General features: G+C 33.8%; 1 protein-coding gene across 1 annotated transcript in view; it reads left to right on the forward strand.

Annotated features, from left to right (window-relative positions):
* Positions 1-22,722, forward strand: part of Gfral (GDNF family receptor alpha like) — a 58,492-nt gene that overhangs the window by 21,342 nt on the left and 14,428 nt on the right. Inside the window, exon 6 of the mRNA XM_046426707.1 lies at positions 3,499-3,749. Within this exon, the coding sequence (XP_046282663.1) occupies positions 3,499-3,749 (251 nt within the window). The remainder of the gene's footprint in view (positions 1-3,498; positions 3,750-22,722) is intronic.

Below are 22,722 nucleotides of genomic sequence, written 5' to 3' on the forward strand. Positions count from 1 at the left end.
CTTTTTCTTGTCTTTCTTCTATGTATAGTTTTTTGTTTTTTTTTTTTAATTTAGTAACATATGTGTATATATGACCAATACACATATATACACATATGTTACACTCTCTCTCTCTCTCTCTCTCTCTCTCTCTATATATATATATATATATATATATATATATATATACACACACACACACACACACACACACACACACACACACACATAAGATTGTTTGGTCTGTTTAATTCCATCTTTCCATTTATCCTTCCTCCCTCTCTATCCTCTTCCTCTATTTTCATGGGTTCCCCCTACATTTTTTTTTCTTTCTTATTTAGGTCTAGCTTCTACATATGAATGAACACATTCAACACTTGATTTAGGGTTTGTCTTATTTCACTTAGCATGATGGTCTCCAGTTGCATCCAATTACCAGAAAATGTCATAATTTCATTCTTTTTTATGGCTGAGTAAAACTCCATTGTGTATATATGACACATTAATAGTACAAGTTAGAGTTTTTAAATTGAGTTATTTCAAAAGTTCTTATTAGTGAACTACTATATTTCATTGATTCTATCATGCAAAAGTTTTTTATACATTTTAACATTTTGATGCATCTGAAATGAGTCTTAAGGTCAATGACATGAAAATATTTTTCTTAATGTAGTTGCTTGTGGCAGTTTTTAGTTGTGCATAAAAATGTTGGTATCTTTTGAAATCAGAGAAATGTAAGCATGTTTGATCACATTATTTTTCTCATATCACAAAGAGACTCTATCTAAAAATCCATTTATCTATCAACCTATCATCTATCTAACTACCAATCTATTATCTATACACACTAACCATGGAGCCTAATAATATTTTAACCAGCCATCACCAAAGGGACACCAATCCCTATGAAAATATCAGATGTTTTTCCATAGATGGGTACCTGGCTTTGCCTGACTCTAGTGCCAGGAACTGATGTATGCTACCTTTTTATCCTGAAATCATTTGCACACAACATTCAGAACATGGTATTTTTGAGCCTCCATATCAATTAACAGATTTTAATGGCAAGTGATGGAACACCTGGCTATAGTCTTGAGAATCTGATAGAATCTCTCATATTAACCTCCCCTTGGTAACAGCTCCTTCTCAGACTGGTACAGGGTAGTTGGTTTTTCTCTACAAGGTCTCTAATGTTTAAGTACCTCTCTGAAGTATTTGGTACAGGATCTGGAATAGGATAAAAACTCAGTTCATAATTTTCCCTTCATTTTTGAAAATTGTGTACTTAATTTTTATATTTTATTGAACATGTACATATCTCTTCTCACATTATTTCTGTCTCAGATTAGTTCACAGAGTAACAACTGTGTGTCTTCAATTTTCTTTCACTATGTGCAAATAGTCCCTTAATGAATACTTTATAGAGGCAATGGAAATATTACACAATATTTGTATTCTATGTGAAAAGACAAATTCTTTCATTTTCCCAAGCAAATTCTGCCTTAGGGAGATTTCCAGCATTTATATTAAATTATTGCTAATGTAATTCTGATGAAAAAAAAGTCTCCTAATAGAAAATGCTTTATCACTTCCTTTCTTATGGAAGAGCTTGTATGTGGGCAAATCAGGGTCTTGGGTTTTAAAATGAAATTTCTTGTTCCATATTCTTCAATTCAGGAAAGGTTTTGAAACTTCTTTAATTTTTGAATAGTTGAAAGGAGCCAATATAAAGGTCATTTCTAATTTATCTTGTCTGATATAGAGATCCAGTGGAAGCTGAGATTACTTTTCTTCTAATTATATGTTTAGGAACTTATGGGAAATTATACCACATAATATTTTCATATGTACAAACTAAAAAAGCAGTGAAAAAAAGTATTTTCTTAGAAATAATTCTACCTACTTTAAAAGAAGTCATTTATTTTAAATGTTATGGTACATTTATAAAATGTAGTTACATATTAGGTCATAAAAGGAATATAGTATACTTAATGTACAGATATTACTTAGACCACATTTCCTTAAATTTTTCAATGTAACTGGAAATTAATAGCAAAAATGAAATAATCCATTTTTAAAAATTAGTCTTTTAAACACTTTGTTGTCTGAACAATAAGCCAAAATAAGACATTTAAGAATATCAAGAAAATAAAGATAATGAAAATGCCATGCATCAAAATATTCCAAACCAAATAAAAATTTTAATATAAATTTTTTTTGCCATGTTAAAAATGTTGATTTCCAATTAGGTATTTGTGTACCAAAGTAGTTTTATTTTTAATGAAATATTTTTAATGCATTACTCTGGCAAACTTTCACTACTGTTTTCTGAATGAAAAAAATTATACAACTTTAACTTAGTAGAACTCAAATTTTTAAAATAGCATTTGTTAAAAATAATTAATAATAAAAAAAAATTTAAAATGCCCAAGTTCATATTTACTCTGTCAACTTCCTGAGAAACTATCAATACTTTAAAAACTTATGTTTAGATAATCATTTCATATATAATTTTATACATAACCATTAATTGCATTAAAGGAACATATGTGTTTTGGCCTCAGAATCATTTAGGAAATTAGTAGTAATTTCTTAATTATCAATTTTATTACATACTATTTAACTTTCACCATTGTACTGAAAAGGTGATATTTCAGATTATTTAAATGTGACATTATTGAGAACACTGTGGCTTTTTCCTTTTTAGCAAAGTAGCCCTCTGTGGACCAATAAGCTCACTTGTGGCATGTATCCTAAGGGCTTCCGTCACTAATGACGGTAATCTATTTAAGAAACAGAAGAAAGTCATTTTAGGTGATAAATATTAAGTTGGAAGACTAATATCCTTCATTGTACAGAGAAGAACTGTGAAAGTTTCAAAAATGAAATTGCTGAATATTATCTAGACATTTATTAAAAGCTAATATGGCAAGAATCCAATGTATAGGAAAGTTATGAATGGATGCATTTCCGATGGATTTTCTTAGCCATTAAGTAAACTGCTAATATTTTGTTCTTACTGTCAGGGAATCTCAAAACATTTTGTAAATGCTAATTAGAGTCTGCTTAGAAATGTGAAATACATAGTATAGCACCAATTCTGTGGGAAAATTGACTTGAAAGGTCAAGAGCTTTGTTTGAAATCACTTGATGTTTGAGAAAATGGCCAAATGCTAGTTCCAAAACCATGTTAAACTTGATAAAATGATGCTGCAAAATCTCTCAGATAATTCTGTTTCTTCACTCTTTTACTTTCTTTCTTTTCTTTTTTTAATCATACATTACCAGGGACTGTTTCCTTTTTTTTAAATTTTTGCTTTTTTAGATATACATAACAGTAGAGTGTATTTTGACATATTATATATGCATAGAGCATAACTTATTCTAATTAGTTATGTATTGGTTCTGTATTGGATTAGACAGAGGGGAACGAAGGGAAGGGAGGGAGGAAAATGAGAGTAGAAAAGACAGTAGAATGAATCAGACATAACTTTTCTATGTTCTTCATTCTTTTTCTAGGAGACGCTATAGAACATTTCAGTCCAAATGCTGGCCTCGTGTAACTGGAAAGTGCCATGAAGATGAAACCTGCATCAGCATGTTGGGCAAAAGGGACCTCACTTGCTCAGGAAGTGAGGACTGCAAAGCAGCGTACTTAGGCACCCTTGGGACTGTTCTTCAAGCACAATGCACCTGCAGAAGTGTCACACAAAGTGAAGAATCTTTGTGCAAGATTTTTGAGCACATGCTTCATAGAAAATCATGTTTTAGTAAGTTCTCTAATTGAAATCCTATCCCTATTATTCTTTCTTTCTTTATATCTTCTATTTATCTATCTCTTTTTTTCACTATGCAGTGCATAATGGTAATCCTGCTCAAAAAATTGTTCACAAAGACAATTTATGTTTGCTATTCACTTTTAAAATCTATTTTCTGATTAAGATTTCTGTATTTGCTATTTTACTCACTTTTCAGAAAATGGCAATTTTTATGTTTTATGAAATAGTTCACTCCTAGTTATCATTTTTGAATTCAATACCAAAAGCATAAAAGGTTTGACTTGTGCAAAGTTATAAACCAGCTCAAAATATTGGCATAAAATAAAACTATTTATTTATAAACTAAGTAATAAAACAGCTCAAAATATTGGCTTACAACAATATTTATTTGATTACAATTCTGCAGATTGGGCTTGGATCTACTGTTGAAATCTTCTGACAGTTTTGTCTGGGTTACTCATGTAGTCTCAGCCATCTGTTAATCTACTGAGGCTCCACAGTCCCAGATGGTGTTTAGCAAGCATCATTGGCTGATGTGGCATGGTTCTTCTATAGAGGACCTCTTCAGCAGTAATGTATTGGACTTTTTCATGCTGGCAGCAAAATTTCTAGTAGCTAAGATCCAATGTGCTGGAATTTATCAAGTGTCTGCTGTTGTCATATTTTAAATATTCCATGAAGCCAAGCAAGTCACAAGGCCAACCTCAGGGCCTCTATGGAAGGTTATTACACAAAGATATGGGTATTCAAGGAAGGATTCATAGAGGGTCATTAATTTAACAGTGTATTGTATAGGGCTGTCCCAGTCTATATACAATGTATTTATTTATCTTTCAGTTTAATTTTGTTCCTCCCTTTGGTCTTTAACATTTCTGCTGATCAACTCTAGTGTTAAGGTAACAAACAATATTTTCTGAAATGATTGTTTATTCCAATTTGGAAATAATGTAAATTGAAATTTATGAATTTAAATAATTTGCTCAGATTCTCAAAGTAAACAAATGGCCAAGAGGTATCGTTTCTATGAATCTTATAGAAAGAACCTAAGAATGTGAACATGTACTAATTCAAAGCCTCTCCTATATCCATCTTCAAGTTTAGTCCCTATCAACCTCCAGGTCTAAGTCCTCTGTAGGCACCAGGGACCCTGATTGTAACTAGCAAACCTGCAAGTGCTATTTTCAGAAGAAAATAATAAATGTGTCTTGTTTTATAGCAAACCAAATCTTTATATTTATTGGAAATTGACAGATACAGGTATATATCTATGTCTATACATATATACAGACCCACACAACTTTTGATTTTTTTCTATTTTTCTTTGTAGATACTTAGAAGATACACAATGATCAATGTGATATATATTAGCTAATGGACACATGAATTCAGTGTATGCTTTTATTTCCTAACAGTGTTTTCTGTGACTTAGCTGCAATTTCTATATTTACCATGATGGACATATTTCAACTGAAATCATGATTTAAAGAGTACTACAGTGTTGTACATGTTGTCATATTTTCTTAATAATGTCTGATTAACACTAATCCTATTTAAACTAAAAGTATTTATAATGAATGGCTCATAAAATCACATATCAAGTGCCTAAATAAATTAAACCAATATATATTGGTTTAATTTATATATATATATATATATATATATATATATATATATATATATGCCAAGAGGTATCGTTTCTATGAATCTTATAGAAAGAACCTAAGAATGTGAACATGTACATATATGTATATATACACACATATATAATTTTATATATATATATATATATATATATATATATATATATATGGTTACTTGTTGGTGGACATATTAATGTGTATGAAAATATGTACAGCCTTGATATTAGTAAATAACTCAATTCTAAAACATAAGTTCTCTAAAACTGATAGTCTAAGAATCATACTTCTATTTCAAAATCTACTTTTCTCCCATATATATTTTAATAATTTAATTTGATTTTCATAGTGTTTGGCTAATACTTTATGGAGCAAAAATATTTATGGAGAGGCCGTATAAATGGAAATTTAGAAGCCATAAACATTGAATAACTATGAGAATATTTTGGAAAAATAAAAACTTCAAACCTATTTCACTGTTTTTTTAAATTCACCTAGTAAAACTATATATCAGTAAGTTTTCTCTTTTACTTTTACCTGTTGATACTAGGAGTTTCAAGTGACAGGGATACAGAAATTTAGAAACTTTAAAGGCCTTCAGTCACAGTTCTTGGTATTGAATTAATAGGAAAAGATTCAAACAAAATCCAAAACCAGCCATTAGGCCTAACTAGTTCTAACAAAACTTTGTTCCCTGCCCCAAATATAACAGAAGTGGCACAAGGAAGTCTTTGAAGGAAATCATTGCTCCAGATGTCCCTTATCAGACTCACACTCCCTTGCATTTTTCAAGAAAATTCATTTTTACAGCATATTTCCAAGACTCTTGAACTTCTGCATAGTTTTCTCAAAAGGAGCAGAATGGAGTGACACAGGACCTAGGGGTATTTTCAGTTTGTCACATGTGTTTAACCTAGAAGCGTTGTTTCTGAAACTCTTTTGCCTTAGGCCACAGTGAGCAATACATTTCACATCAGCTTTTGTGAACAATGGACCATATTTCTTAGACGTTATTTATTCTATTTTTTTTTCAATATTGACCATTACCTTTGGAATTGATTCTGTGATTCACAAATGTGTTGCTATCTGAAGTTTGACAAACACTTGCTTTGAGTAAAAAGTTGTCTGGAAATAATCTACATCGATGTATCAAATTCAGAATGTTATAAGAATTATAACTAATTGTAGAGTAGCTTGCATTTACTGAGTGTATAAATTTTGTCACATTTTCAAAATTAATCACACATTCTCACTTAAAAATTCCATGAGCTAGACACAACTGACTTCTTAGACAGGGAAGAGATACATGGCTTGCCCTAACCCTAACCCTGGCTGGCTTACTTGGGGCCCATTACATTCTCTTGCTTATGAAATAGTAAAACAATCAAGCTCATGTCTGACCATTCTGCTCCAAATCCTTGTCAATCAGAAAAGGTAGCTCTGTTCTCAGAAATAAGCTGTGGACACACACTTAAGAGCCTGGTCTACTTCTTTGTGCAGAACTAGACTGAGGAGGAGAGGCTCCTGAGCAACCTGTGTGCTGCCTCCAGCCTTCACTCATCAGCTAACATTTACATTCAAAACAGACTTAATCTTCTGTCATTTCTACAGGACAGAGTGAACAGAGCTGATAGAGAGGAGGGACAAGGAAGAGGACCACCGAAGGGCTGGTGGATCCATCATGGTTTTCCCGGTTCATTAATGAGTAGGGAGGGTGAACTTCAAGCTGAGAGGAATATTCTCTTTTTACCTTGCATGAAACTGTCTTTTTCGTATAGGAATATATGTCATTAAGGAATAGATATGGAATAAATATGGAAATATCACCTCTCTGCCTAAAAACCTCAGCTCCTTCTGTTAGGAAAATTTACAAAAAGAAATCTAGCCCTCATTAATACTAAGGGAATGGAAAGCATACAATCCAAATGTGACCTAAGTTTAAACTTTAAAGACTACAGAAATACATATGTATTCTTCTTACAATCCTATTCTTCAGATCATTAATGTTAGAAAGATTGCTATATATTCTTTGAACTTTTGTTTGTAATTCATCCATACCTTGAACACTTTGTAAACCCTTGAACACATCACATACACACACACACACACACACACACCATTTTTTATGTAAGTAAGGTATGTATTTTGTCTTACAGTTTGTTTTTTAAATTTAAAATTAAGCAGTACATCTATTTCAAAATATGTAAATATATAATGGCTTAGTTCTTTTAAAAAAAATGCATAGTATCCTATAAGAGAGCTATACCACAATTGTTGATTAATCTCCTATTAATGTGGACATTAAGGCTGCATGCAATTATATAATACAAAAATTGCTATCATAAATGTTATTGCTCATTTTGGCTGGCAATTCAATAGAATAGGTTTCAATCATTAGGATTAGTAGACCACAAAATTTTCTTTTTGCATTTTCACCTTTGGTAGAAATTGGAAAAAAACATTTGTCCTCATTACATTCTTAGAAATTTCTCATTTTAATTTATATTTTTATTATAAATAAGGCTGAGGATCTTTTCAGTGGCTGCAGGTAATATCCCATTTCTTTTTATTAATTCATACTACCACATAATACATCATGCTTCTTCAATATCAGTCATGGCACTTTTGTTGCTAGTACATCAATTTATCTGGTTGTGAGGATCTGCTAACTTGCACATCTCTTGCAGTAATCTGAATTAATGGCCTCCTATGGCAAAGTGAAGCCCCAGTGGGAGATGACCTTGGTCTCAGATCTGCAACCTATTCTGTGCAGTAAGGGTTATATAGAGGATAAATTATTTAACCTTTCTTGAATACTCAACCATCTTTCCTCAACAGGATAATTTCTACTGCCTTTTCGAAGAATTGTTTTTTCATAAATGATTAACAATCACCAAAGAAAATTTATAATCTATATTATAAATGTAACCATCAAGAATAAGTTTATTTTGCATTCAATTCAAAATAACATTTTACCACATTTTAAAACTCTAATCAATACTTTTTTTAAACTTTCAAATTCTCAAGTTTTATATAAGTGGGATTGCATTTGCTTTTTTGCAAATTTATTATCCTTAAATGAAGCCATATTGTGATTTATAGCTTGCAAATTCCTTTTTATTTCTATGTAATATTGTTTCATAAAAATACCTGCAAATGTGATTTTTCATTCTACTGTTGGGAGATATTATTTTTCCCACTATTTTGCTATTACAAATTATGTAGCATGAACATTCTAAAACACAAGTGTATCATATTTTTTAGGACAGCAACAGTTCTCAATCTTTGCTGAACATTAGATTCAGTGAGAAATTAAAAAAAAAAAGATCTGATGCCCAATAAACCAATAAAATCACAATATCTGATGGCAGGAATTGAGTATCAGCTTCACGTGGCCAGTGCAGTACATAAAGCTCTATGCTCGGAATGGCCCCAGGATTGGGGTTTAATGCTTAGCAGTCATCATTTTTAAAATATTAATAATTTTATCTTTGAGTTTGTGTTTTATAAAAGAAGTGCAGTGGAGCAATGGATGATACTAGAGTGGCTTGGAGCCTCAGCTCATGGATATTTTGTCACCTTCCACTTCCCCTCTTACCAGAGATAAGCAGATTCTCAGCTGCCTGCTCCCCACCCCTACATGCCCTCTGCCTTCCACACCCCACCAGGGCACTACTGCTAGACATTTGCCTACTTTCTAAAAATAATATTGAGCCTTGCAACCCATAATATGTATTTTACTTTTATGCTTTTCAGTATGTTTTTTATTATTTTATCAATAAAAATACTTTCTCAATAATGTTCTTTCCCAACACTGGCTACATTTCTAGGCATTGTTAAGGATTACAATTGCTATTTTAAGTCATATCTTTTTAGTATTATGTTTTAAAATTCTTTGTAGTTGTACAATAGACATTCAATTGATTTTTATAAATAACTTTTCATGCAGAAATGTTTTAAATACTCATAAATTTTTAAAAACTTATTGAATTCTCTTGTGCTTTCCTTTGTTAATAGCCAGATGCTTTTCAACAACCATAGTTTTGTACTCTATGTTTAATGCTCACTTCTTTCCTTTCTTTTTTGTCCTACTTAATTCTCCCCACAACATTAGAACCCATTCTTCGTCTCGTACATACTGATCCACCCATTCTGGCCTAGTCACTGGTTGTAGATCCATTCACAAAGGCAGCTTTCCCATGGGAAAAGCCACCACACCATTTCAGGGATTCTGAAAGTCTTTGTTTTATTAGTACCATGAACAGTTGAATATTCTTTCTTGATTGATAAAATTTCTCTCTTTCTCTTTCTCTCTCGGCTGTCATTCTTCTGATCCCTCTGGATTTTTCTTCTGAGCTTACGTGATAGGCTTATGAAACTGGCCGATTAATAAAGCTTGGCTATAGGCTCTCTCCTAAAGAAACTCAATTCTTCCTCTATGAGATTTCTTCCATGGTGATATCATGAGTACCTCTACATTGATTTATAATATTTAGGGAAGAGATTTTATTAACCTTCAGGCTTAGTAAAATGATTGAACTCAGAGGCACTTGAGCACTGAGCTACATCCTCAGCCCTATTTTGTATTTTACTTAGAGACAGGATCTCATTGAGTTGCTTAGCGCCCAGATAGTAGTATCTTCTTTTGAACTTAACATAGGGCTACCTGATATAACAAATAATCTCCAGAAGCTAAGTGGCTTTACACAGTGGGAGTTTATTCCTTGGTAACAAAAAGTCCAATCAGCATTAGAAGTAGGCATTTAGAGGACTCGCCTATTTTCCAAATGTACCTTTGATTCAACCTATGACCTCAGAGTATGCTTCATGCAGCTGAGAGGGAAAGAGAGTACTGAACACATCCAGGTGCAGTGGAACATTCGATGGTTTGGTGGTGGCAGCAGGGAACATCACCCATACCCATAGTCTATAGACCGTAACCCGCAAGACCACACCTACCTTAAGATAGGCCAGAAAATGAGTGTGGCTTTGATCCAGGAAGAAAGGCAGCTATGGCTATTAATTAACAAGTAATTCTCTACCATAGTTTACTCTCACTTTTAGAAAATAATTAGTTTTATTCTTCTGTTCATATAAAGAAGATACTTATCCCTTCCCCCAACGAAGACATTCCAAAATTTCCCAAATTTACATCCACCAACTCCAAGGCCAGGATGTTGCATGATTTGCAATCCAGATGTTGTGGTGTCTTTTAGTAGATAGGCAACCTATGAAATAAAAATGCTATGCATGTCATTCCACCCAACGTGAACACTAACACCAAACACCCACTCTCATATGCATTTACACTCACACATATCAGAGACAGAATAACCTTAGCAAAATCATTCTATTTAAAAATAAGAAAAAAATGAGGCCAGGCGCAGTGGTGCACACCTGTAATCCTAGCGGCTTGGGAGGCTAAGACAGGAGAATTTAAAGTTCAAAGCCAGCCTCAGCAATGGCAAGGCGCTAAGCAACTCAATGAGATCCTGTCTCGAAGTAAAATACAAAATAGGGTTGAGGATTTATCTCAGTGCTCAAGTGCCTCTGAGTTCAATCATTGGTACCAAAATAATAATAATAATAATAATAATAATAATAATAATAATAATAATAATTAAAAACAAGGAAAAACGGGAGTACACACAATAATGAGATCCTGCTGCGAAGGCATGGAGAAGCCTTTCTGGCAATGTGGATTTCCTTAATTAGATCCTAGGTCAGATATATTTTAAAATCTACTTCTATGTCTTTCATTTTGTCCTAAGATTCTTTGTAGACCATTTTTCTCCAGGGTCATATCTGAGGTAGGTTAGTAGATTCCTCCTTGGGGAATATGGAGCTCTCTTTTTTAATATTTTATTTTTAGTTGTAGTTGGACACAATACCTTTATTTTATTTATTTTTTATGTGGTGGTGAGAATCAAACCCAGGGTCTCACACGTGCTAGGCGAGTGCTCTACCCATAAGCCTCATCCCCAGCCCTGGGGCTCTCTTAAGCCAAATTCTGTTCTTATAGTTTGAGAGATTGAAAGATTTTTAAAGTTTAACAGTCACAGGATTTTTGCACACAGCCTGGTGGTTTCCTTGGGAATTTAATCTCTTAAACATGTTTTAGGTTTCTAATCTATTTGTTTTCAGTCAGTTTCATGAGCCAGTATCCACAATTAAAAGGTATACTTTTGAATTAGTTCCTAAATCTGTCTTATTTCCTTGCTTCCTCACCTCTGTGTTGCTCTCTGTAATTTAATGTTTTAAGCTAATCTGAATAGTAGACTTGAGTGTAATCTAGTTTTTGCTGCATGGTTGAGGCAATAAGTTTAACCTAGAACTACAGAGCCTCTTACAATTGGAATTAACTGTTTTATCTCTTGTTATCTGGGACCTAGGAGCAGTCAGCTTTTTCTCATTAGAGAGTCCTAATTTTAATCCTCTCATCTCTGCTTGAAGACTAGCCAGTTTCTACCTGAACACATCATTTTATTGGAAAACCATGCACAATGCTGTCTAATCAACTCATACTATCACTCTTGTTCTCTGAAACCACTTCATTTAATGCTAGGTGGATATTTGATCTCCCTTTTTAAATTGTGCCAGATGGTTTGCCACTGTAAAATAAAAAGGGCTCTCTATCTTTTCATCTTTAGTAGGCATTTCCTCACTACCTAACTGCTACACAATCTTGTATATTTTATGGCTGTATGAAACCTGGAAGTACCTCCATTTCAAGGTACCAATTATGTAGGATAAGCCATCAATAGCTGCTGACAATAATACTGATTTCAGTAGATTATTTTCTCAACCACATAAAATATAATTGCACAGGGAAGAGTTGGGAGGCATTAAAAGAGGAGTTTAGCTGTTTAGTGAATTTGGAAAAACACTTCCACTGAGTGGCTGCACCCTTTTCTAACTTCACAGATCCTTCTTCATTTATCTTGCTAATGCAGAAGAGATCACATGGATACTTTCATGGACCAGTTGTAAGGGCATTGCAAGTCACTTCCACTGGTATATGTTTGAAGGGAAAGTTGGGAAAAGTAGTTTAACCTTGTACCCAGTAGAAAGGAACATGAATTTGGTGAGTAGCTAGCCAGTCTCTGCTACAGTATCTCCAACAAACATATGAAGTAATATGACTTTCTAAAATTGATCCTAATTTATTATCATTAGGACCACACTCATATATACTGGAAAGTTTTAAATCATCTTCGACTATATCTGTTATGCCAGCCAGAAAGCAAAACATAAAACAAAGGCTTGTGCATAGTATTTTATTCAGGAACACTTTTAAAGGAAATGGTGAGTGAGTAGTCAATACAAATATATGGTATTGAGTTGTCTTCTAGTTCAGGTAACTAAAGCTTGCTGCTTTTACAATATTTTATGATATTTTCTGAAATGCACTACAGATATAATTTTACAGGGGAAGAAAGAAGAAAATATTCACCATTTGGAGCCTGTCCCTCACTTCTATGAGATATCTTCATGAGTCTTGATTTCTAGTTCTTTCATCTAGTGTAGGCATGAATGCTCAGCAGAACCCCATGCTCAATTGATACTAAGGCAGTGGAAATTATGGGGGAAGAAAGAGTAAGGTGTATGGTAAAGCACAAGGTGAAGCACTGCACGAGGAAATATGTAATCAGATACTCTAGGATACATTTTGGTGGAAAAGAAGGAAGGCAACTCCATATTCAGAGTAGCTATAACTCCATATTTATAGTAGGGAGGCATCACTGCTTTCCTTTAAGATGGAAGGGTTATAGTTTTATTAATATACCAGTAATCTACCCAAATAAGATCTCCATATAAGTCTTTGGTGATGATGGTAGATTTATCAGTCAGCATTAGCAGAACTTTGATCAACCAGCATTAGTGAGAGGAAATACTCCCTTTTGGACCCATGCCACATTGTAGCCACAATTCCTGCCACCATAGCTACTCTCTTCATATCACAAGCATGGGGTGGCTGCAGTGTAAGCCTAGCTGACCTCCTCTGGATTCATCACCAGTTTACATGCTTATGGAGGACGTTTTCTGTGGTAGATACCCTCTGCTGGGCATTAATCTGAAATACAGAAATATATCCACTCTGTAGCCTTGCCATGGTCCTTCCACATGTCACTTTGCCTCATTTCTGTGTCTAAATCTTCCATGTTGGCTCTTTTCATCCCTTTGATCAGCAATTTACCACTGACTATGAATCTTACTTCTATCTACTTCTCTTTCCTAGCAGAGTGAGCAACCAAGAATATTGTTCATTCTCTGCCTATGGGGAAAATTTCTCTTCTCCAGTGTTCTCTAGGGCCACCTCTGAGTTTGTAGTGTATGGATGCTGTCCATTTATAGTGAGCATTTCATTTACCTTTCTGGGAACCAATGACTTAAGTGATCTGCTAATACTCAGTAGGAACTTTATTCAAAAGGTAAGTAGTCTTACAGTAGATGTCATGGCCTTTGGCTGGAACCCCAGGGGTCTGTGCTATAACTTTCCTAATAGGGCTTACCAGAGATGCGATGTCCTATCCAGAGAGCTTGAAGGATATTAAGTGTTTGAAGTTCCTGCTACAGAGCAAATATTATATACATTTTAAACACTCAAATTTAAAACCAATGTTTCGGTTATGAACTCAGAACTAAACAATTGGTTTCTATTTCTTTTTCTTTTTCTTTCTTTGTGTTATTAAGATAATACACATTATTAGGAGTTTCTGGTAAGCTTTCAGTGGAGCTAGCTGATTCCCAGATTCTATTGGAAACATTCATTTCATTATAAATGAAAAACCTGATGGTCGCAATGACAATCACAAACTATAGAGGAGTATTAATGGATGTTGAAGTTTTGGTCCTCAAATCCAAATAATCCTCAGAAATATCTGGAAAGTTTATTTAAAATATAGATATTTTGCACTAGCCACAGTAATTCTAAATCAGTAGGCCAGGGGTGGAACTCAGAATCTGTATTTTTAAAAAATCACCCAGGTGGTTCTAATTTTAGCCAAGTTTAGGAACCACTGCTCTAATCCACATGTGGGAAAAATCCGGTCACCAGCCATAGGTCCCAGAACCTCTTTTCACTCACACCTCTCAGGGAATGAGAAACGTCTGTACTGAGAAAGGCAGGACTAATAAGACTAATACTGCGCATCTCTCAAGGTGGCCTGCTTCACCTCAGTGCCCCAAAACAACTATTGATATGCATAAACCACTCTATAGATAGAAAATGAAAGAATGAGTGAGGGAAAGAAAGAATGAATGAATTAATGTCTACCACATCTCAGTGGCAGCACTGTCTTTGAATACCACTGTTTTTCTTTCCCTTATTAGAACCCTCTTAATCAAACATCTTCCCTGTTAAGAGCCTCAATCCTTTATGTTTCCATTTAAGCTGGAATTTTCAATTCAAATATATGAGCAAAAGAATCAGGAATTAATAGGATCAGGCTGCTGCCACTGCTTGCTTAAAAAAAAAAAAAAAAAAAAAAAAAAAAAAAAAACATTTCAAGCCACTTTTTTTTTCCCAACACTTTCCTCTTTATTGATCTACCTTCAAAAGTTCTCAGGGATAAGGAACTATTTTATGTTCAATCCTTGCATGTTGTCAACCCTGTAAATAAGCAATTGATCCTAACATATTTTTGCTCTTAAATGTGTATATCCCCTTAAAGACCTGATATGGCAAGCTCCATCTGATAATATCAGGATGACAGAAGATTGTTCCCAGGAGATTTGTAGAACCAGCTGGCTTTCATAAAATACTAATATATAAACTCCTAAAAATGTGTATAGTCTTAAATAAAGACTGCTTCTAATTATTACCTGTTTCTATCCTTCAATTTGTATAGCCCTATTTTTTACCCCATTGTCAATTGATGCCTATATTTGATATCCAGCTGCTGGCAAAACATTTATTCATGATTTTATTCATGATAGATGATTTATATGGCTGCATTTCATCTTGCCTTACATTTCATCTGTCTATTCCAGTGAAGGTCTGGATCTAAAATAAGTGACCATTTTTGTAGAAGGTCTTTTAAGAGCACACACACACACACACACACACACATAAAAACATACACATGAAAGTGCATAATATGTTTTTTTTATTTAGTTCTGAACTGCATAAAATTTACACTTATTTTTAGCAAAATAATTTAAAGTCTGTGACAGTGAGTTGATATAAGCTTAAATTCATGCTAAAATTCTTGTCTTAATTTTTGTTGTTATCTCATTGCTGGTTATCTGAGAAAAAGAATTATAAATTCTGAATAAAAAATGAGCTAAGAGAATTGTGAAAGACATGTGCATTGCAAAAGTCTCTTTTTTCTCTCTCTGTCATGCATGGGCATACACACACACACACACACACACACACATCATTCTCTTGTAGCCAATTCATATGTTAGTATTCCAGGAGCTTTATGTTGAGTTTTGGCTTTAAATAAATCACTTCATCTAGCCAAAACCGCTGACTTTTTCTTGGTTTCTACACAAAACTCTAATTCAAGTCTAGTTTCCTTCAAATGCAGTCCAGGTGCTAAAAAAGTCTTCTGGTTTTCCAAGGAACATTCAACAGAATTTTTCTACTCCATGTTCATATTTATAACATAGTCTCTAAACAGTCCAGTGTTTCGTATTTTCTGGATTAAAGTGGCTCCATGGTGAATTTGTAGACCATCAAATTCATAGACACTTACTTATAAATGTATGTTTTTCCTTTTAGAAATCAGCGATTATTCCTCTAGGATCTTGTTTTTCATTATTTGCAAACTCTTTTGAATTCTTTAGAGAACAGGCATGTGTATTTTAAGTCAGCAATAAAAGAATAATAAAAACAAATAAAACATTTCTTTAAAATGAGTTTAGTTACCACTAAATGTACAAATTTACATCCGTGGCAAATTCTGTAATGTTTGGCTTTTATACTCTTGAATTTATAGACTTAGAATTCTGGATATTTCTTTGGGTTTTGTCCTCAGGGATAAATCAGCATATTTAACCTTTATTAGCTTTCAAATCTAAAATATTAACCAAGCCCATTCTTCTACTCCCCTTCTCCCTCAAGCCAACTCTTGAATTTTGATTAAAAACCATGAACAATAATGTCGTGTTTTCAAGTGTTAATAGACCTTGTTAGACAGCCTTGGAAAGGTAACACACCAATATGTCTAAAATGGAGATTAGAATAATCATCCCCAACCCAGAATGTTGGTACAAAGATTATGTCATTTAATTCATGTAAAGTATCTGTAATGTAGTAAAACTTTGTAAATAGTAACTCTTCCTGTATGATTTGAGGAATTTGGAAAATCATGGAAGCCAATAGGTTTACATAAACATTGTGATGTCACAGGTAGTATGGGAAGATAATTTCTGGAAGATCCAAGGTGTTGTATTTTCTCAGGATAGGTAATTGCTTAAATAAAATTTTATCTTTGAATAATTTTAGGGCAGATGCTCAAAGTAGACCAATCTATCCCAAACCTTATTGTGCATAAGAATCACATGATTTCTACTTAAAATGCAGATACTGATTCAGTAGATGTGGGATGGGGCTTTAGATTTGTGTTTCTAAAAATTTCCGAGGTGAGGCCAATGCTGGTGCAAAGATTCCTCTTTCAGTAGTAATGACATAGATTATCTCCTAGGATCATTTCAGGAAAAAAGTAATATATATATACAAGTTATATATATATATATATATATATATATATACGTATATACATACACACACACACATATATATATATATATATATATATATATATGTAATATATATAGGTAATACTATACTAAGTTTTATATATAAGCTATTAAAAATACAGTAAACTGTTATGGTTTGGATCTGGAATGTCTTTCAAAGGCTCATATGTCTCTAGTGCAGCAATGTCCTGAGATGGGGCTTTGGGGAATTGATTGGGTGATTAGGGTTTTGACCATTGATGGCTAAATGCACTTATGGAACAAAAGACTTAGTTGGACGAACGAGGTCACTGAGGCATGCCCTGGGAGAATTTATCTTATTCTGGCCCTACACACACACACACACACACACACACACACACACACATACCTACTCCCTCCCCCACCCCTGCTTCCTGGCTTCCTTGAGCTGAGCCATACCCTTCTACAAGGATACGTCTCACCTCCTACCCAAAGAAGTCCAGCCAGCTGACCTTGCACTGAATCCTCTGAAAATGTGAGCCAAAACAAATCTTTCCTTCTCTAAGTTGATCTTGTAAGATATTTGGTCATAGCAACACATAAATCACCCTAATTGACATGATGTATGATGACCATCTAGTAATCTGTTTTTCATGTCTGCTGAGTATCTTAGTGTCATCAGAATTCAAGCAGATGTCCGTATAGTTTCTGTAAAACTCTTGAGGTAGTGACTTAAAGCCCTGGGTCTCAAACTTTAGCTATATTAGATCACATAGAAAGCTTGTTAATTACATGTTTTTGCATTTCCTCCCCCTAGAGTCTCTGATTCAATAGGCCTAAGATGAAACTTAGGTGTTTGCATTTCTAACAAGATCCCAAATGATGTTGATGCAAGTACCACACTTTAATAAGCATTGACTTTAAGAAGCCATTCTTTACTTAAAATTAGCAAGAGCTAATTGTTCTTCCGAATCATCAATAGAATCATAAACTACATACCACCACAGGAGGAGCTATGATTACTTTGTGGTACCATCCTTAGTATCATGATCCTTAAATATTTTAAAATTTGCTTGCTCTGTTGGTGTAATAAAAATCTCCCCACCTCCCTTTTTTCCCCCATACAATAAAATATCCCCAGAAAGAAAATCATTTAAAGAATATTGAGTTGATGTCTGATTTTATTATGTATAAATATACTATTACTATATTCCAGATAAATTAATATCAAAATTGTCAGGTTACAAACATGAAAAAGTAGACTTTGATCACTAGAAGAATCCCCATTGGTTCCACAGCTTCATTGTTCACATTGGTTTCCAATGATATGATGGACTCAAGAATCAGAAAGTATCAGAACAGTGTCATCACCTTAGTTTCAGCAGTATAGTTTTCAATGTTGAGAAAGTAGTGCAGAATGTGTGCATTACAGTGAATGAAATTAGGCTTGGGGTTGAAGTGTACTCATCCTCTAGAGAAGACTACTTTTTGAAACACCCAAAATTCAACCTGAGTATATATGAGTGAATCATATTTCTCATGGTAACTTTGCAACATTAGAAGACAATTTGGTCCCAGCAGTTGGAATCTGCATCAGAACTCCAAAAATAAAAAAAAATAAAAAATCATAGGCCTTTAAGCATAGTCTAGATTTATCTGACTTCTCAAAGATAGTGGTGAGTGAGTGAGACTTAGCTATAAGAGTATATGATGTGGAATTCTCCACAACAGCACACTTTGGGCTACCCTGGAAGGCACCAGTCTCTAGAATACAGAGGCAGACTACAGGTAAGCCTCATCTCTGCATTAAGTTTTATGTTTGACACCATATCTGGGGTTGGTGCTCTTTAAGCACATTATCAACTGCCTCAAAGAAACTGCAGAGTTAACAACCACAGGCCAGAAAAAGATCTTTAAAATGCTGCATTATTAACAACAGCATCAGGATCTGGACAAACTCTTGAAAATAATTTATTTAACCAACACAAAAAAAATTTTTCCTCAGTATATCACTCTTTTGGTTTGTACTTTATCATTATGTCGTAATAGTGGAATTCATTATATTTGTATATGCAAAATACACAATTTGGTGGATTTTATTCCCTAGTATCACCACTTTCCTTTTCACCTTTCTTCTACTGACCTACTCCCTCTACTATACTGGGTACTGGGTTTCTAGGTTCATGAGATCTTTTTTGTTTTTTTTTTTTACATTTTTTTCCTCTGGCTTCCACATGTGAGAGAAAACAAGTGACCTTTGACTTCCTGAGTTTGGCTTATTTTACTTATTCTCCAGTTCTATTTTCCATAAAATTATATAATTTCATTATTTATGGCCGAGTAAAACTCCATTACATTTTCTGTATATTGGATGGGTCCATCATTTGCTAGATGGACACTGAAGTTGGTTCCATATCTGGGCTATTGTGAATTGTGCTGCTATAAATATAACTATGCATGTATCACTGACTTTAATTCTTCAGGATAAATACTAAGAAGTGGTATAGCTATTTTACATGGTGGGTCCATTCCTAGTTTTGTGAGGAACCTCCATACTAATTTCCACAGTAGTTGTATTGATTTACAGTCTCATCAACAGCATATCCGTTTTTATTCTTGATGACTGCTCTTGTAATGGAGTGAGATGAAATGTTATTTTTATTTGTGTTTCCCTGATTGCTGAAGGTTTTAAATATTTTTCACATAATTCTTGATCATTTGTGTTTCTTCTTTTGAAAAATGTCTGTTTAGTTCATATGTCCATTTTTTGATCAGGGTCTTTGGTTGTTTTTTTTTTTTTTGGTGTTAAGTTTTTGAGTTCTTTATGTATTCTGGATATTATTCCTCTGTCAGAAAAGTAGCTGGTAAAATTTTTCTCCTATTCTGTAGGCTGTTTCTTCACACTCGTTTCCTTTGCTGTGAAGAAGCCTTTTAATTTGATGCCATCTCATCCATTGATTCTTGGTTTCATTTCCTGAGCTTCAGAAGTCTTATTGAGGAAATCATTTTCTGTGCGTGTGTGTTAGAGTGTTAACTCTATGTTTTCTTTTAGAAGCTGCATTGTTTCTGGTCTGATTCCTAGGTCTTTGATCTACTTTGGGTTGACTTTTCTGTAGAGTGAGAGATAGGGATCTAGTTTTCTTACACCCATTTGTTTAAAAGGCTGTTTTTTCTCCAACTATGTTTTTGGTACCTTTGTCAAGGATCAGATGATTGTAGTTGTGTGGATTTGTCTTTTTGTCCTCTCTTCTATTGATCTACATGTCTATTTTTATGCCAATATCATGCTGCATTTGTTATTATAGGTGTGTAATGTAAATTGAGATGGAAAATTGTAATGCTTCCAGCATTGCTCTGCTTGTTCAGAATCCTTTTGGCTATTATGGGTCTTTTAATCTTCTATATGAATTTTAGGACTGTTTTTTTCTAGTTCTTTGAAGAATACCGTTGGTGTTTTGATGGAGATTGCATTGAATCTATAGAGTACTTTTGGTAACTTGGTCACTTTAATAATTTAATTCTACATGAGAGGTCTTACCATCTTTTTGTGTCTTCTTCAATTTTTTTTTGTATTCAATAATTTTCATTGTAGATATTATTAACCTCCTTGTTAGATTTATTCATTTTTTTTCTTTTTTAGGCTAATATAAATGGAATTGATTTTCCGATTTTTTTAGTAGATTCATTATTGAGGTATAGAAAAGTAATTGATTTTTATTTGTTGATTGTTGTACCCTACTATATTGTTAAATCTTTTTTAATTTCTGTTCTAGAATTCTTTTGGTTGAGTTTTTTGGCTCTTCTAAGTATATAGGATCATATCTTCTACAAATTGTGACAATTTTACTTCTACCTTTTCTCTTTGTATCCCTTTTATTTTCTTCTCTTGCCTAATTGCTCTGGCTAAAATTTCAAGTGCTATTTTTAATAGGAGTATGCTGTGACCTGAATGACCATTAATTCAGAAACCAACAAGGAAATGATGAGGGATTAAGAAAGATACACAAACATTTAGAGAGAAAAGTGGGATCAGGTGGGACACAGATCTCTGATTGAGGACAGTGACCCAGATCTGGCTCCACACGATTATTATATAGGTTTTATCATCAAAAGTCTATTTGTGAGAAAGTTTCTGCAAAGCAGGCAGGCTTGAAGGTCATAGCATTGACAAGACATTTTGGTTATCTTGCTATGCTTTCTTTATCCCTAAGACAGTCTGAGTTTCAAGGTTAAGACTGATAACTCTGAACCTTTGCATGGTGTCCTCAGGCTGGCATTGCCAGAGCAGCTGGGCAATGTTAACCAGTAGCTTTACACAGGGGATTCCCAGTGTGAGTGCACCACCACAGCCATGAGGCAGACACCTTGATTGACATCACTGCTCCCCCATAGAAGTGGTAAGAATAGACATCCTTGTCTTGTTTCTAATTTTAGATCCCCCATTCAGAAAAATGATGACTTCAAGTTTCTTTTATATAGCCTTTATGATGTTAAGTTCCTTCTATCTCTAGTTTCTTTAGTATTTTTAACATAAACGGTTGCTGAATTTTGTTGAAGGCTTCTTTTTGCATCATTGAGACAATCATGTGGGTTTTGTCCTTAATCCTTTTTAGGTAATATATTCTATTTACTGATTTTTATATGTTGAAATTTTTTGGGGGGGGTCTCCATACCAGTCATCTCAGCATTGTTAAATAATGACATGGAGAAAATTGAATCTATATAAGCTATAATATCCTTAAAATGGAGGATTGGTGAATATATAAAGATATTAATTGCCCTTTCAAAAGTACCTCCTGATCATGAATGCTAGATGCCCTGATGTCTGTTTTCTCATGGTCCTAATCAAGGACTTACCATGTGCCATGTTATATGACTTAACTGATTGATTTAATTTTCACAACCAATATATGAAATACTCTTTTTTTTACACTAGAGGACACTAGTGTAGCTAGAAGGTAGTAACTTATCCAGATCAGACAGAAGTCAACAGATCCAAAATTTAATGAAGGCTGTTTGGGGCATGAGAAACTAACATTTTTTAACTACTACATTATACTCCTCTTGTCTATTGATGTGAAGTTTATAATTGTTGATTAATTATAAAATTTATACCTCCAAGGGGCCATGTGTGTATGTAACAAAAGAATCCTTGAACAATGTGTTTTATGAGAGGGGATTATTGTATCATGAAGAACAAGAGCCTAGGAAATGAGTTTTTTCTTAGCTCCACCAGATGGTATAGAGCAAATCAGTTATCCCCTCCCTAGACCTCAGATTTCTCACATAACTAAGTTTGGGTAATGGTGTCATAAAAGTAGATGACCTCTGATAGTAGATGTGCCTTAATATTCTTGAATTAAGCAACTGAGACTATGATGGAAGAATGTATACTTTCAGGATGCATCCATACTATCTATATATAGGGTGAAAGAAAGTCCAAGGGTCATGCCAAGAACTTTTCCTTTCAATTGGTACACTAAAATTTAAGAAAGCCTGCATCATTTCTTTCTTTATCCTCGTAAAACTACTCATTCTTTCAGATACCTACACTGAGATTTGGAGTAAAAGCGTTTTCTAATGTCACATCACCTTTTATTGCTTTGTCTTTCAAATTCTCAGCAGGCTTATAAATGCTGTGTTCCATGATCACAATA

This window comes from Marmota monax, unplaced genomic scaffold (assembly GCF_021218885.2).
Source record: "Marmota monax isolate L192 unplaced genomic scaffold, Marmota_monax_Labrador192_F-V1.1 WCK01_AAM20220418_F8-fsc00247, whole genome shotgun sequence".
In the NCBI taxonomy this organism is placed as follows: Eukaryota; Metazoa; Chordata; class Mammalia; order Rodentia; family Sciuridae; genus Marmota; species Marmota monax.